Below are 16,925 nucleotides of genomic sequence, written 5' to 3'. Positions count from 1 at the left end.
TAAAGATGTATTTATTATTTCATTAAAAATAACAAGATACCTATTATATTTTAATATCAATAATAATGCTTTTAAAATAACCATATTTTCCAAAACAAAAATAGCGAGAACTATGACAGTGTTGTTTTTGATCTTTGCATCTAAAACTCCTGTTAAACTAAGGTCTGGTTTAACAGAAGACAATGAAATCATCTAATGTGCCTTCACTGTCAATCTGATACCATATGTTGTTTGAGTTGAAGTATATGTAAAACATCTAGCCTCACACAGATATATGGTTGGAAGCAGTTGTATCTTGCCAAGCCCCTGAAAAGGTTTTGACTACCTCCACGAATCTATCAACCAAATTTTAAAATGGCTGCGGTCTGAGTCCATTTGTGTTGCTATAAAATAATACCTGAGGCTGGGTAATTTATAAAGAAAAAAAGTTAATCAGCTCATGGTTCTACAGGCTGTACAAGAAGCATGGTGCCAACATCTGCTTCCACTCATGGCAGAAGGGGTAGGGGAGCTGACATATACAGGTCACATATGACAGAGGAAGGAAGCGGGAGAAGATGAGGTACCAGGCTCTTTTTAACATTCAGCTCTTCTGGGAGCTAACACTAACAACTCACTCACTTCCTGGAGAATGGCCCCAAGCCATTCATGAGGGATCTGCTGCCATGGCCCAAACACCTCCCATGAGGCTCCATCTTTAACACTGGGAATCAAATTTTAACAGATCTGGTGGAGGCCACAGAAATCATATCCAAACCATAGTATTTCACCTCTGGCACCCCAAATCTCATGTCTTATTTACATTGCAATATATAATCCTCCTACCCCCGAAGTCTTAACTTATTGCAGCATCAACTTGAAAGTCCAAATCTCACCTAATAGTCAAGGCACATTCCTTATAGCTATGAGGTTATAAAATCAAAGACACATCATTTACTTCCAGCATACAATGGTGGTACAGGCATTCCATTCTAAAAGGGAGAAATCAACCAAAAGAAAGTGGTAACAGGCCCCATGCTAAGTCTGGAGCCCAGCAAGACAAATATTAAATCTTAAAGTTCCAAAATAATCCACAACTTCATATCTCGCATCCTGGGCACACTAGTGTGAGAGGTGGGCTCCCAAGGCCTTGGACGGAGACTTGGTGGTTTCTGTAATGGGTTGGAGTCCAGTGACTGAGGCTTTTCCAGGATGAGGTTGTATGCCACTGGGGACACTATAATTCTGGGACTGGAGGGTGGAGGCCCTAATTCCACACTCCACTACGTGTTGCCCTCATACAGGCTCTCTGTGGGGGTTCCAACCCACATTTTTGCTTGGCATTGCCTTAGTAAAGGCTCTCTACAGTGGCTCCATCCCTGCAGCAGACTTCTGCCTGGGCATTCAGGTTTTCCAATACATCCTCTGAAATCTAGCTTCCAAGCCTCCATCATTCTTGCATTTTGCATGCCTGCTAACTTACCATCACGAAGCCACCAAGGCTTATGGCTTGTGCCTTCCACAATGGCTTCTCAAGCAGTATCTGGGATCCCTTGAATCTTGACTGAAGCTGTAGCAGCCAGGATGCCAGGAACAGCATGCTGGGGTGGCATAGGGTAGTATTACCCTGGGCCTGTCCCCAGAAACCATTCTGTTCTCCTAGGCCTCTGGGCCTGCTGGGCCTGTGATAGGAGGGGTGGCTCAAAGGCTTTGGAAACACCTTCAGGGCCTTTTCCCCATTGTCTTTACTATTGGCACCTGACTCTCTTTTATACATGCTGATTTCTCTAGCAAGTTATTGCTCCACATCAATCTTGGATTTGTCTCCTGAAAATTCTCTTTCCTTCTCTATCATACAGCCATGCTGTGCATTTTCCAAATTGTTATGCTCTGCTTCTCTTTCAGTCATAAATCCCAACCTTAATTCATTCCTTTGCTCTCATATCTGATCATAAGCTGTTAAAATCAGTCATGTCACTTCTTTAAGGCTTTGCTTAGAAGTTTCTTCTGCCAGATTCCTTACGGTTATCATTCTTAAGTTCAGTCTTCTACAAAGCCCTAGGGCATGGACACAATGCAGCCTAATTCTTGGCTACTGTGTAAAAATGGTGACCTTTGCTCCAGTTCCCAATAAGTTCCACATTTCCATATGAGGCCTAGTTAGCCTAGCCTTCACTATTCATATCTCTATCAGCGTTTTGGTTACAACCACTTAACCAGTTTCCAAGAAGTTCTAAACTTTCCCTCATCATCCTGGATTCTTCTGAACTCTCCAAACTCTTCCATCATCTGCTTTTTACCCAGTTCTAAAGCCACTTCCACATTTTCTGGTATTTTTATAGCAACAACTGTCTGTTCGGTACCGATTTTCTGTCTTAGCCCATTTGTGTTGCTATAAAGGGATACCTGAGATTGAATAATTCATAAAGAAAAGAGGTTTATTTTGCTCACATTTTTGCAGTCTGTATAGGAAGCATGGCGCCAGCATCTGCTTCTGGTGAGGGCCTCAGGAAGTTGCCAATCATGGTGGAAGGAGAAGGGGAGCCAGTGTGTATAGATCACATGGCAAGAGACAAGCAAGAGGGAGGTGCCAGGCTCTTTTTAACAACCAGTTCTTAAGGGAACTAAGAGTGAGGATTCACTCACTCCCAAGAGAATGACACCAAGCCATTTACAAGGGATCTGTTCTCATGATCCAAAAACCTCCCACCAGGCCCTACCTTCAATATTGGGGATCAAATTTCAACATGAGACTTGGTGAGGGCAAAAGAAACCATATTCGAAACATACCAGCTGGTTTGCAGTGTAGAGGGTGTAAGTGCAAAAGCTTTGAAGTCACACAAAACTCCTACTTTGGCTCAAACTGGTTTAACAGGTTTGGGTTGTGTGCCCTTGATCTATTTACTTCAACTATAAGCCACAGCTTCTGTTTCTGTACAAAGAGTGTAATAATTCAAACTTTATTGGATTATTATAAAAATTAAATGGTAAGTGTAAAGTGCCTAGCACAGGTACTGGCACATGGCAGGTATATAAAAAATAGTATCTGTCCCTAAATGTATCACATTTTCCCACATCTCCCTCAAAATAGAAGGCCTGGAATAGCCATTTCAAGTCACCTGACAATAAGACCAACCTTAGAGAGAAGGTTCTGAAATTAAAATTCATGGGATCTAATTTTAAAATATGCTATTCTATATTTATATATATGGGATTTATTCAGTCATCATTCCCATATATTTAGTGCTATTTATAGTATCATAGTTGAACCTGAAAGCTATGGTAGATTAGAACAGAATTATCCAATGAACCTTCACATTAAAGAAATTTTATGAGTTGTTCTTGATGACAAACCAACCAAACTAATAAGCTAAGGCAGTGGTAGATTATCATATTCATATCTCATTTTATAAACTGATATTAAATATACTAAACATACTGAAAATGTTTACGTAAAGCCTAGAAAGTAGCTATTCATTTCAAATTATTTCACATTATAAATTCATTTCAAATTAATTCAAATTGAAAGTTCATTTCAAATTACAAATGAATTACTTATTTCAAACTACAATTTATTTCAGTTATACTTAGTGAGCACCCATGCTGTTAAATGTCATCGTGCAGAATCCAAAAATGATAGCATTTCTGCCTAACATTTAAGTTTTTTTTTCTTTCTATTTGCTAATAGCATGGTTTGCCTAGAAATAAATTTCTGATTTCCTATATCTCCGGTATGTGTTTTTTAAAATTGAAGACATGGACACCTGAGCTATGTCTTTTCTACCCTATTCAAGAGACAATGCAAGTAAGTATCAAGAGTCTGAAACTAAAGTAGCTGCCTAGGAATTACTAAACAAATTCTTTTGTACATGATCTGATATTTTAAATCATACAGAAGTATCACTGGAATAGTCCCCTTCTTAGACTGGCAGATTTTTGACCTGACCTCGCTTAACCCTGCTTCTTGTCTTTTCTTCCTCGACTTAGAACTTTCAATCCCAACTAATTTTTCTTGGTGCTCATCTAACGATTTTAATTTCTCAACTTACAGGTCACAAGGAAGTCCTGATAAAATAGCAAGAATGTGCTAATGTTTATTTAGTACCTTGTGCCTTAAAGTATTCTAGGAACTTTACGTGTACTAAACCATTTAGTCATTAAAATAACTGTATATTATCATTTTCATTTCATAGATGATGGAACCGACACAGAGAAAATAGGTCAGGAAGGGTTGTGTCAGAAAAACAGAATACTCTCTAGGTAGTGTTGGGGCCGAGAAACCAACACCCAAAAATATGGCACTCCGACATGCTGAACTAAAAAAAAAGCCTCAATGTGTCTCTGACCACTCCCTTCCCCCATCTCTCATTCTCTGTGTCTTCCAAAGCACAGAATGAAGTTGTTCTCTGAAGTTTCCTTCTCTCTCTAAAGTCTGGACCCACATAAGCAGAAAAAAACAAAACAAAACCAAACCCTATGAACCCTTTTCTGAGTTTTCATGAAGTGAATTCATATCATGGAAAGACAGGCTGAAGTTTGTCAACACACTTGAACATACATATATCACAAGCCATTGTCTTCTCTGTGGACCCAACGGGCTTTGTAACGGCCATTGTACATCCTCTAAGTCTACTGACTTCCTCTAAAAATCATTTTCTATCCCCTTAAAAATATCTATACTTCCCAAACTCCTTTTTCCCTAAGAGCAAGGACGTATAACTCTCTGGACCTCATAGGGTTGGGAAGTTAATTGCTGTGATTTTCCTCTGTGTGTAGTAATACAAATTCATATGCCTTTAAAAAATTAATTTGAATTTTTGTCAATTGATTCAGCCAATCTTCAAAAGATGAAGAGGAAGGTTTCCCTTTACCCCTACAGTGGTTGAAACAAGGAATATTTATCCAAAGAATTTGTTATATAGGCAATGAAGAGCTGAAAAGTGAAACAAGGGCAGTGAGTTAAGCCAGAGTTTACAAACATCAAGAAGGCATTACTACCCTTAACTTGGAGGGAGGATGGGAGGATGCACAGTTTCTACCTCACCTCACTGGGAAGACCTGGAATCAGGCAAGGGCATTCTGGCAAGAGGTGAAGCCATCCAAGAGACACATAGAGCCCAAAGAGATGCCATCAGAGGAGAGAGAGGAGAAAGAGAAATAGCCTGGCTTCTCCCTTTCTCTTACCCTCCAGTACCTTTCCTTTGCCTGTTGTTAGCCGAATCTGTTTCAAATCCATCTGACTTATGAGCATGAAACATACAGGGATAGTCCTCTCTGTGATTCACAGCAGAACAATAGACACTCAAGGAATCAATCTTGTAGCATATAGGGACTAAGGCTTAAGTAACTTGCCCAAGATCACAGAGCTAGAAGTCCCTGGGTCGTTCTTCAGGGATCATGTGCCTGAACACGGGAGAGAGGTATTCGAAATTGACATTAGTCACATTCTGACACGTGGTTTTCTCTGCCCATATATATCATAGGATAATTTTAGGGAAATATGTGCCTACCAATATGGAGGGAGAGACTTTGTCTTTTGAGTATAGGCGAATGGACAAAAAAGTGATGAGAAAAGGTCTGGGGCCTCCAGGCCATTTTCAGTGTGAAGTATAACTTCCGGCCTGTTCAAGGTAAGTGAAAGCAAGTGATGCAGAAAAGAAATATAGACTTTTGCACCGGCTCTCAGTTGATAAATTGTAGCTGTTTCTCCACATAGTCCTTACTTTCTAAGTAGACTTTGCAAAGCACATTAAACTAGATTGCTTTTCAATGCACAAAACTCATTTCCCCCAAAACGATTCAAATTGGAAGTGCCAATACTGGCAGAAAATGTGTGCAGGTACTATCCTTTAATGTGCTAATGCATCTCTCACCAATCTATGAAGTTACAGAACAGGGCATGAAAAAATTGCACAAAAGTATGAAGCATAGGATTAAGTAAAACAGATTGAATATGACTGTTGCGGGCTGAATTTTGTCTCTCTAAAATTCATATGTTGAAGTCCTACCCCCTAGCACTTCAGAATGTAACTACATTTGAAGACAAAGTCTTTAAAGTGGTTATTAAGTTAAAATGATACCATCTGGGTAGGGCTGAAATCAAGTATGATTTATGTCCTCAGCTGAAGATGAAGAGATACCGTGGGCACACATGGACCATGGGAAGAGGCAATGAGAGGGTGGCCATCTGCAAGGCAAATAGAGAGGCTGCAGGAGAAATCAACCCTGCTGGCACCTTAATCTTGAACTCCCAGTTTCCAGAGCTGTGAAAAAATATGTGTCTGTATTTTAAGACACTGAATCTGTGGTTATTTTGTTATGGCAGCACAGACAACTAATACAATACCAAAGAAGCAACATCTAGAAACCCTTAGAATGTGAGGCACTATTGAGGGCTGGAGAAACTAATAATGACACACTTTGTCATATAGAATAATATGGCTGGGCTGCCAGGACCACAAAGCTATCCACTTGGAATGAGAAGTTACAGTTAGATGTGCACCGCAAAAGCACAAGTACATTTGTTTTCTCTCCTTCATGGCTGCCCACTTAATTCAATAAGCATTTTACTGTGCATGTATTAGGCAGACAGTACTCTTGCAGGTTATAATCTATGAATACCAGATGGCTGAATAGTACCATTATGACATCATATAAACCTCCTCCTTAAATGATTGCTTATTGTTTTTTTTTTTTTTTTCTTTTTTCTTTTTTTAGATGGAGTCTTGCTCTGTCACCTGGGCTAGAGTGCAATGGCCCATCTCACCTCACTGCAACCTCTGACTCTTGGTTTCAAGCAATTATCCCTGCCTCAGGCTCCAAGAGCTGGGATTACAGGCGCCTGCCACCACGTCTGGCTAATTTTTGTATTTTTTAGTAGAGACGTGGTTTTGCCATGTTGGCCAGGCTGGTCTTGAACCCCTGACCTCAGGTGATTCTCCTGCCTTGGCCTCCCAAAGTGCTGGGATTACAGACATGAGCCACCATGCCCAGCCTGCTTATTGTTTTCTTATTGGTGGAAATAAAATTATCCCAGAATGCCAACACTCCTAAAGGAGGAAAATAACTCAGATCCTCATTGTAGTAGATTTAAAACCACTCTTTTGTAATGGAAATTGTCTAAACCTGCACCAGGGATTCAACAATTCTTTGTTGACATGACTGTAATCCCAGGTAGCTACTTCAGAGGCTGAGGAAGGAGGAGCCCTTGAGCCCAGGGGCTCAACACCAGCTGGGGGGAACAAAGAAAAATCCTACAAATGTGTTTCAGCAATATGGTAAACTTTTGGTATCTGGAAATGGATTTTTAAACCCTTTCTAAAGAAACCGAAGGCAGAAGAATACCAATTTTCTTGGTTGACATAAAATACAATACTGAGTATTGACATAAAATACAATACTGAGTATTGCTAGAAATAACATTTGACCCAAAGCAGAAAAATAGTCTTGAGTTTGTCTTAGTCTATTTTATGCTGCTACAACATAATATCTATGAACAGATAATTGATAATGATCATAAATTTGTTGGCTCACAGTTCTGGAAGCAGGGAAGGTCAAGAAGGAGGGGCAGGCAATTGGTGAAGGCCTTCTTGCTGTATCATTGCATGGTGAAAGAGCTAAGAGAAGGGGGGAGAGAGAGAGGGAAGGAAAGGAAAAGAGAAAGAGGCAAGAGGGAGCCAAACTAGTCCTTTTATAAGCAGTCTGCTCTTTCGATAGTGACTGCACATTTGTGATGGCACCATTAATTAATTCATGAGGGCAGAGCTCTCATAGCCTAACCACCTCTTATTAGGCCCCACCTCCCCACACTGTTGCATTAGGGATTAAGTGTCCATCACACGGTTTTTGGGGGGATACATTCAAACCACAGCATTGTTACACACAAAGTATTTCATATTATATGAAATATGTCACTTAACATTTTTACCTGAATATCAACAACATAGAGTAATGCAGCAGTTTAGAAGTTATTAAATAATATTTTGAGGATATATAATTCCAACAAACATGCATGTTAAAGCTGACTCATATAACATAACTGTCATGGGGCAAATTTTAAAAATGAGTTAGGAAATCCCAGTGATGGGTTTTCTGTGCCAATTTATCTCAAATTCTCAAATTTCTCTAATTATTCATTCCAATTGTAAGCCTTCTAAAAAGGAATGCCTATGAGAAAACTTAAAATTTTCTTCTCAATGTTCTTCAATACAACAGTTAAAAATATTTAAAGAAATGCTGAGTAGGTAGGAAATCATCAGAAGTAAGCTGAAAATGAATGGTCTCAGTGGGCAAATAGTCCTATGTTATAAAAGCTCTATTTGATGATTATCTACTGTAAGATCTTTGTTTTTTTTGTATGGAACTAAAAAATTTAACTCAGAGAAACATTGTATTTCCAAATTCTTGAAATTAAACTTTAGTATCTGGCAATATTTTTCCCCTCAGGAACAAGACTACTAGATTTTTATGTTAAATTTAATTTTCTTAAATTCAAGTGTATGAGCCTGATTTCTAAAACAAACAAACAAACAAACAAACAAACAAAAAACAAAAACCCTAATATGGAGAAACATGAAGTTAGCATATAAAAAAGAGAAGAAACTTGGTCTATAAATGAAGAAAAATGGGTTCTAATAAGCTCTCTTTGACAGGTCACCCTCCTTGGGTTTCAGAGTTATAAAAAAATTGATACATGGGATTAGGGATGTGACAGTATTCCTAAATTTCTGTTTCCAACCTTTTCATGACTTTTCAATTCCTCTAGAAAAGATATAGGATATTAATATAATAAGATTTGCAATTTGTTAAATATCAAATGAATCAACACATATGAAGATTCAAGGAAAAGATGACAACAGGTGGTTCAAGACATCCGAGCTGCAGATCAAAGATGGATGTAAAGTGCACATAACTGTTACAAAGCCTTAAGAGCTACTATAATCCGTGATTATTAAATAACACCACATACTATTTCAATTAGCATTTACCAAGCTTGCTTTCCTTGTCATTGGATTAAAAATTATACCAGGATTTTCAAGTGTATTCTATTTGTGACAATATGTATTGATAACTTCTCTCCTCACACTGCTGCACTCTCACCTCCGTTCCCAGATTAGCTCCTGGAACTTGAGATATTTTTGTGGCTAGAAATTGCTTTCTTAATGTTAGGTTTTCCTTGCAATTCCATATATAGTCAAGTATTCCATGCATGGTAGTTAATTGTTTGCTTAATTTGGCAACTGGGATATTAGAATTATGTATCATTTAGGCAGTGATATTTTTGTAAGGTTGTTTGCTACATATATCCTATTTCATTTATATTAAGTCTTGGGAAAATAAACTTTATTTTTCCAGAGCCTAGCAGTGACTGACACATATTCGAATGAATGAAGTAGATGGAAAATGTCTATATTCATTTACGTAATGATTAGTTAAGGAGAAACGTACTTCCCAGCATAAAGATTTCTGGCAACCCTTTGCTTATTTGACTTTTCCCTTCAGGCAAGTTCAAGGCTTGTGAAATTCCTAGAAAGGTGAGGGGAGAGAATGCGTGACACAGAAAGGGGCCGCAGTTCGGGACCCTAGGTAGTTTTGGGACGTTATGGGCATGCAGGGAAATATTTGCTTTGGAGGCTTTGGGCAAGCTACGGATCCGACAAACCCCGGGCTCGGGCAGGAACGCTGCCCTCCGGCCTCCAGCCGCGCTTTGCGAAGCCCTGCACCAGCGTCGCGCAACCTGCCGCAGGGGCGGCTCCCGGGCCGGCCAGCCGGGCTCGCCCTCGCCCCACCCGGGAACGCCGGCCTGCGCCGGGAGGGGCGGGGCTCCATGGCGGCCCCGCCCCGCCCCGCCGCCCGGAGGGTCACAATGTAGGGTTAGGGCGGCCGGCGGGCGGGGCTCTGCGGGGGAGGAGCCGCTGGGCGAGGGCGTGGAGGCGCGTGGGGGAGGGGAGGGAGGAGGACTCACGGAGGGAGGACAGCGCCATTCCGGGCGGCCGCTCCCTCCGTCCCCTCTCTCCCTTCCCTAAAGCGGCCCGCGAGCCGCCAGCGAAGGAGCGCGCGAACGCGTGACGCCGCCTGACTGGCTCGCGCTCTCCCGCGCCCCGGCGTCCTCCGCCCGCTCATGGCCCGGGCAGCCGCGGACGAGCGGCGCTGAGGCGGGCCGCGTGGAGACGTGGGGCGGCCGCCGTGGCCCTCGCAGTCGGCGCTTCGCCGCCTGCCCGCGGTGCCCGCGCACGCCGGCCGCCATAGCCTTCGCGCCTGGCTGGCGGGGGCGCTGTCCTCCCAGGCCGTCCGCGCCGCTCCCTGGAGCTCGGCGGAGCGCGGCAGCCAGGGCCGGCGGAGGCGCGAGGAGCCGGGCGCCGCCGCCGCCGCCGCGGGGGCCATGACCGTGGAGCAGAACGTGCTGCAGCAGGGCGCGGCGCAGAAGGTGAGGCGAGCCGGCGGGCCCCACTCCTCCTTCCGACGGGCTGTCTTCCCCCGCCGCGGCCGGGCGCCCCGGCCTCGCCGCCGCCGCCGTCCCCGGCTTCCTCCAGCGTCACCCCCCGCCCCTGTCCGTCTCCTCGGGGGCGTCGCGCCCAGTGCCCAGCTGCGTGTGGGAAGCAGAGTGTAGTTTGCGGGCTTCAGTCCACTTCCTTCTGCCGATTGTTTTCCCGTAGCAGACGGTGCCAGGTGTTGAGAACGACCCTCACATTCCCACAGTGCTCTGTGTGGCTTCTTAATGAAACTTTATTCTCTCCCCTTAAATAAGAAAGAATAGCCAGTTGTCATCCTTTCTGAACCCATTTTGTCTTTCGAAGGCAGTAGTGTTACAGGCCTGCTGTTTTGCAAAACGGTCTCCACCAAAATCGAATTACCTGCCTTGCGGGGCAGGCGTGTTGACCAGGTGGACTCTAGAAGTAGGTGGTTTGCTTGGCTTCTTTTCCTTTTAAGGTTTCCCTTTTTTCTTCTTCTTCTTTTTGCTTTTTTTTTTTTTTTTTTTTCAGTATAGTAACTGTCCCTAAGAGAGGAAACCTTTCTGGCCATGTTGTTCCAGAAATCTTTTGTCCCCTAAGTTTGACCTTGTTCCTTCGTTCACTCTTTACTCTTGCATCAGTCACACATTCAAATGGTCACTCACTAAAGAAAACCATTTTAAAAAAAACTGTGAAGCTTTATATCTTTAAAGTGAACAGTGAGAGATCATTCTGCTGTTTTAGACTTTGCTTTCAGAATCTTAAGTGCACTATCATGGCTTGCACCATATTCTGAAGAGTAGTTGGCCATAATTTAATTTCTTTTTTTAATTTTTCATTTGTGTGAAAAGCATTTTGGGCAAAAGGGTCAACCGTGCCTTAGTCGTGTTGGAATTACGGGGACAATTAGGGTTTACTGTGATCAACCACCAGAGTTGTGTTTGGTTAATCTGGGTGAGTAATGAATGCCCCACCCTGGTGTAGTTTTGGTGTAGCAATATTCTGTGCTTGACTTTACAATAAGACCTGTTCTAAAATGGGCTGTCTACATACAGCCTGCTAAGTTTTTGCTTTGAGATTATTTTTAGAATTTTATGATACTGCTTTAAAGTAGTCGAAGATACTCAAGAAGTTTGGAAAGCAAGGATAGTGCATTGTTATTTTAGGCACGTTGGGAAAGTTGTTTTTGAGACTCGTATGTTAGTTGATATTCCTGGTAAAGTTAGAAGGATATTGCACACTGCACTTTATTTACGGTGAAATAATTCAAGACTTAATAATGAGAGTTTAAAAGAGTTTATTTCCTAATCCTCCCTATTCTATTTTGAATACCTTCAAATTTAGTTTTTAAAGACTTAACTTAGGAAAGACCACATGGTCATGTGAATACTAAGCACTGTTTAATATGTATGGTACCATTTGTTTATAATTGTCTTCAATGTTGAATATTAAAGTCTGTTTCAAAGTGAGAAATAACGAATTTTTCACATCTCCTAAATTTGAACAATGGGAAGAACTTTGTAAGTTTGGGAATTTTTTTTTTCATTTGATTTTGATTAAACTGCATTAAATAACTATGCAGGCTCTGTTGCATGGTTCAGAGGTTATGCATAAAATTGTGGAATCAAGAATCATGCAGTGAGCTGAGATCCGGCCACTGCACTCCAGCCTGGGTGACAGAGCGAGACTCCATCTCAAAAAAAGAAAAAAAAAAAAAAAGAATCAAGTTAACGAAAGTGATCTTGGCTGTCAAGTCCAATTTCCTACTTTAATTAATCCCCTCTTCACACAAAGGGAGTAGTAAATTCAAAATATCATTATGATATTTTTAGTATGGGTGTGTTTTAGATCATTTCATTGTTATTGGGGTTTTTTTTAGAGAAACTTTTATACTTCCATAATATTTAGATTGTTTTACGAAAGAAACACTTAAATGTGTTTGCTTTCCATATTAATATACGATTGCTTTATTACTCATATTAGAACTACTTAAAAATATTTATATGGATATAAATAAACCATCTACCTCAATAAGTTGACAGATTTAAATCCATCAAGCTAGTAACCAGGAAGCGCACTTAAAACTGGTAACTAGGAAGTGAACTTCACACTTAGAAGAAACAAAAGTGAAAGTCGGTTTTTACTCAGACACTTTATGGGTTATCTAAAAGGAGAGGTGTGTAGTGTATATTGCATAGCCAACATTTTAGCCAGTTTTCTTCTCACCTTAAAAAATTGTGTGTATGTATGTGTTTTTAAATTTTAAGTAAATAGCTGTATTTTGGTAGTCGGAATGGTTTCTTATATTTTCAAGAGTTTTTAAACTTTTATTTTGCAGATGGATGTAAGTTTTTTTTTGTTGTTGTTTGCAGCACCACACTACACAAAACTTTCATGGTTTTTTGCTTCACCTCTAGAGTTCATCAGTCTTTGTCACAATGTAGTATGATAAGGCAAGGGGCTGCCTTTCCCTTTTGATGTGTTCTTTGCTTGATTGCTGGAGTTTGGCCAACCCAGGGACTTATGAGATGTAGTAAAACTGCAGAAAGCTGCTTTTCTGAGGTTTAAATATTTCAGGTGAGGTGCAGTTGGCAGCAGATTAGTTAAATCCTGTGATAATTTTGGTTTTGGACATGTATCTTCAGCCTTTATGCTTCATATTTACCAAAGTGTAGGAGCCTTAGATCTCAGAAATTTGATACATAGATTCAAGTTCCAAATGAGGATACTCCATGGCGGCACCCCACGCCCCACGCCCCGCAATCTAAGCAGGTGAACCAAGCTAGTATTCTTTAGGGCAGTTATTATTGGAAGGAGGTTTGCTCCCAGGGACCAAATTAATTTCCAAAGTGAAATGAACAGGATACTGTTTACATTAAATGTATCCTTCTGAGTTGAATAAAATATGTTGTTTCACTGTAGGGCTTAGAACAGTTCTTTACACATAGTAGGACTGAGCAAATGTTTAATGAATGAAATAAGTGAATGGTTTCCAAAAGGAATGTAAGTACAGTACTTAGTTTCCTAACCGAATCTTGAAATTTAAAAGTTATTAAGAAACAATGAGGCTGGGCGTGGTGACTCATGCTTGTAATTGCAGCACTTGGGGAGGCTGAGGTGGGAGGATCACTTGAAGCCAGGAGTTCAAAACCAGCCTAGGCAACAAAATGACACCCTGTCTCTTAAAATGGTCAGGCCTGGTGGCTCCCACCTATAATCCCAGCACTTTGGGAAGGTGAGGTGGGGGGATCACGAGGTCAGGAGTTCGAGACCAGCCTGACCAACATGGTGAAACCCAGTTTCTACTAAAAATACAAACATTAGCCAGGTGTGGTGGCACACGCCTGTAATCCCAGCTACTCAGGAGGCTGAGGCGGAAGAATCACTTGAACTCAGGAGGCGGAGGTTGCAGTGAGCCAAGATCATGCCACTGCACTCCAGCCTGGGCAGCGGAGCAAGACTCCATCTCAAAAAACCAAAAAACCAAACCACAACAAAACAGAACAACGAAAGCTTGAAAAACTGTGTTCATGCTAGGAGAATAGGCAGTGGTAGTGAAAGAATGTGGGCTAGATCTCAAACCACCTTTTTGTCACCTTGGGCAAGTCATTAAGTGCTTCTGAAGGTTCTTTTTAAACATTAGTATGATTAGATATGAGCAACTTCTTTAGATTCGATTGTTTAGTGGTCCTAAGCAAGTGTTCTGTATAGGGAGAATAAAAAAGAAATAGTATAGAATGGAGGCAGAGGAATCTAACAGATCTACAGTCAACTTTCACTGAATTCCTCAAAAGATGAGGGTTAGGTGGGAAGGTTGTCATAGATTAAGCAAGTTTAAGAGTTAAAACTTGAAAAACAATGCAGACTGGATTCAGGGTAAATTTCTTAGTTAAAATAATGTGTATTTTCCAATTTAGGATTATCTGAGGTTATAAAACTATACCATGCAGCATTTGATAGTTAACATTACTTAAATCACTTTAAATGTTACATAAAGGGAATATTCTTTATTAGGGATCAGTTGGTTATCTTATTATTAGTATAAGACTTGATTTGGGCAGAGAGAGAGGTTTCCAGCTATTTATTCCTTTTCTTATTCTTTCCTTTTCACACCTAATTTTGACACGTATACTCACATTGTATCCAGACTTTTAAATGAATTCACATCATTTCTAATAAATATTCTGTTGATTTTCTTCAATATTGTATGTATACAGTCCATATCCTTTACAAATACTTAATATTCTGATCTCTTTCTTGTCATTATTTTTACCACTTATTTAAGTTTACAGAATGCTGCTACAATTTATGTTGGTTTCTATTATATATTGTTTCCTTATAATACGGAAATTTTCATACATTTGTACGTTTTGTAAATGTTTCAAAACTGGATTTAGATGTGGACAATCATGTCTTCTTTTGCAGTGAATGATATTTTGTATGTCAGTAATGTAAGAACCATTTGTACATAAGATATATGAATATTTACTATATAATCTGTGTAAGGCACTGTGCTGACTCTTCTCACAAACTTTTTTCTTTTAATCTTCCCAACCACCTTATGAAGTGAGTACTATTTTTCTCCTTTCTGTTGAAGCTGAAGAAACAGTATTGGAGAACTAAAGCAACATTTCATCTCGAGTATGTATTAAGGGTCGGATAAATTCAAAATCATGTGATACACAAGCCCCTGCTCTTAACCACAATGTTGTATTGTTTTGGCTGTCCTTGAATTCCTGATAAAACCCCATTTGGGCATGTTGCTTTGCTATTTTAATGTGTTTCTACATTTAATATAATAAATTTAAACCTAGAATTTAGTATACAATTGGCCTTCTGTATCCACAGGTTCTGAATCCCTAGATTCAACCAACTGTGGATTGAAAATATTCCGGGAAAAAAAAGCGTTGTTGCATCTGTACAGAACATGTACAGTCTTATTTTGGTCATTACTCCCTAAACAATACAGTATAACAACTATTTATGTAGCATTTACATTGTGTTAGGTATTATAAGTAATCTAGAAATGATTTAAAGTATACTGGAGGATGTGTAGATGTGTAAGTTACAGGCAAATATTATACCATTTTATATAAGAGACTTGTACATGCGCAGATTTTGGCTTCTTTGGGGGTCCTGGAACCAGTCCTCCTTGGATTCTTTAATGAGATTGGTTACAAGGTTTGGTGTGTCTATGAGGGCTATTAAGATAAGGTTACCTCATAAAATGATTCTGTGTTTTCCTGTGGAATTGTTCTGTTGGAATTCCGTTGGAATTGTTCAGTGTAGGATTATGTTGAGTCATTCAAAATTGATGGTGTATGATCCTTTTTGATTTGAAAAATTAGATATGGTGCAGTTGAAGTACTTGTTACTTGAAGATTTGCTAAACGTGACTGTATCAGGGTTGAGTTGCTCATTTAGAGCAAATTTTAGATAAAGTTTCCAAATTTTGCTTATTGTCTTTTAAATTTTCTGTGTTTTCTAGGGTTAAATTTTAAGTTTTATAGTTATCATTTAGGTTTCTATATTTATCGGTCTAAAGTTTTCTCCTAAATCTGTGTGTGTGTGTATGTGTATACATACCTATATAGACATGCCATTTTTTTAGTTTCTACTTGTTTTGTTGTCAATAGTGTTTGCCAGATGCTGATCTTATTTCCTGCTTTTTTTTTTTTTTTTTTTGAGACAGGGTCTTGCTCTCTCACCCAGGCTGGAGTGCAGTGGTGCAGTCTCAGCTCACTGCAACTTCTGCCTCCCAGGTTCAAGTGATTCTCCTGCCTCAGCCTTCCAAGTAGCTGGGACTACAGGCATACACCACCATGCCCAGCTACTTTTTGTAATTTTAGTAGAGACGGTGTTTCACCCTGTTGGCCAGGCTGTTCTTAAACTCTTGACCCCAAGTGATCAGCCTGCCTTGGCCTCCTGAAGTGCTGGGTGATTTCTCTTTGTATTTTTAATGGATCGAATCCAAACTTGTGTTTTTGTCTTTTAGAATTTAACCATGCACATGTGGTGATAACTGATAAATTTAATCTTTTTATTGTCATCTGATTATCCATTTATTAGTCTTGTTTTCTCCATTCAGTTTTGATGGCTAGACCAAATTTTCATTGTATCACCACCACCACACTTGTTTTTAAAGTTTTCGTTTCAATTTTGGTTCTCTTAATTTTAAACAGATATTTTTATAATATAAAATTTTGATAATATAAAACATTAATAACTTTTTTCGATAATATAAAAAATTAACTTTTTTCTCCACCCATTTGCCCCAAATTAGGTAAGACATTTTAGCATATTTTTTCTTTTAATATTCCTAGTTTTGTTGGGATAATATAGAATTGTAATTCTAGGTGATGAATTTTCTTAGTGTTGCAGATGCATTATTAGTAGCTAATTGGTTTTTTTAAATTAATTTTAACTGTATTTTTTGGTCTGTTGTATAATGCTTTTTGATGGTTTGATGTCACTATACTTTTTTTTTTTTTTTTG

General features: G+C 39.8%; 1 protein-coding gene across 5 annotated transcripts in view; it reads left to right on the top strand.

Annotated features, from left to right (window-relative positions):
* The first annotated feature begins 9,924 nt into the window (after positions 1 to 9,924).
* The window catches only part of USP25 (ubiquitin specific peptidase 25), a 146,474-nt gene continuing 139,473 nt past the window's right edge, over positions 9,925 to 16,925 (top strand). For 4 of the 5 annotated variants that reach the window (XM_023227483.3, XM_023227481.3, XM_023227482.3 and 1 more), the window contains exon 1: positions 9,925 to 10,405. Coding sequence is in view for 4 of the 5 variants with exons in the window: in XM_023227481.3 (XP_023083249.1) it covers positions 10,361 to 10,405 (45 nt within the window). In the remaining variant the exon portion in view is untranslated. The remainder of the gene's footprint in view (positions 10,406 to 16,925) is intronic. The other variant, XM_023227480.3, reaches the window with a different exon arrangement.

Source organism: Piliocolobus tephrosceles, chromosome 19 (assembly GCF_002776525.5).
Source record: "Piliocolobus tephrosceles isolate RC106 chromosome 19, ASM277652v3, whole genome shotgun sequence".
Taxonomy (NCBI): domain Eukaryota; kingdom Metazoa; phylum Chordata; class Mammalia; order Primates; family Cercopithecidae; genus Piliocolobus; species Piliocolobus tephrosceles.
The sequence above is the reverse complement of the archived record's forward strand: the minus strand, read 5'-3'. Positions and strand labels throughout refer to the sequence as shown.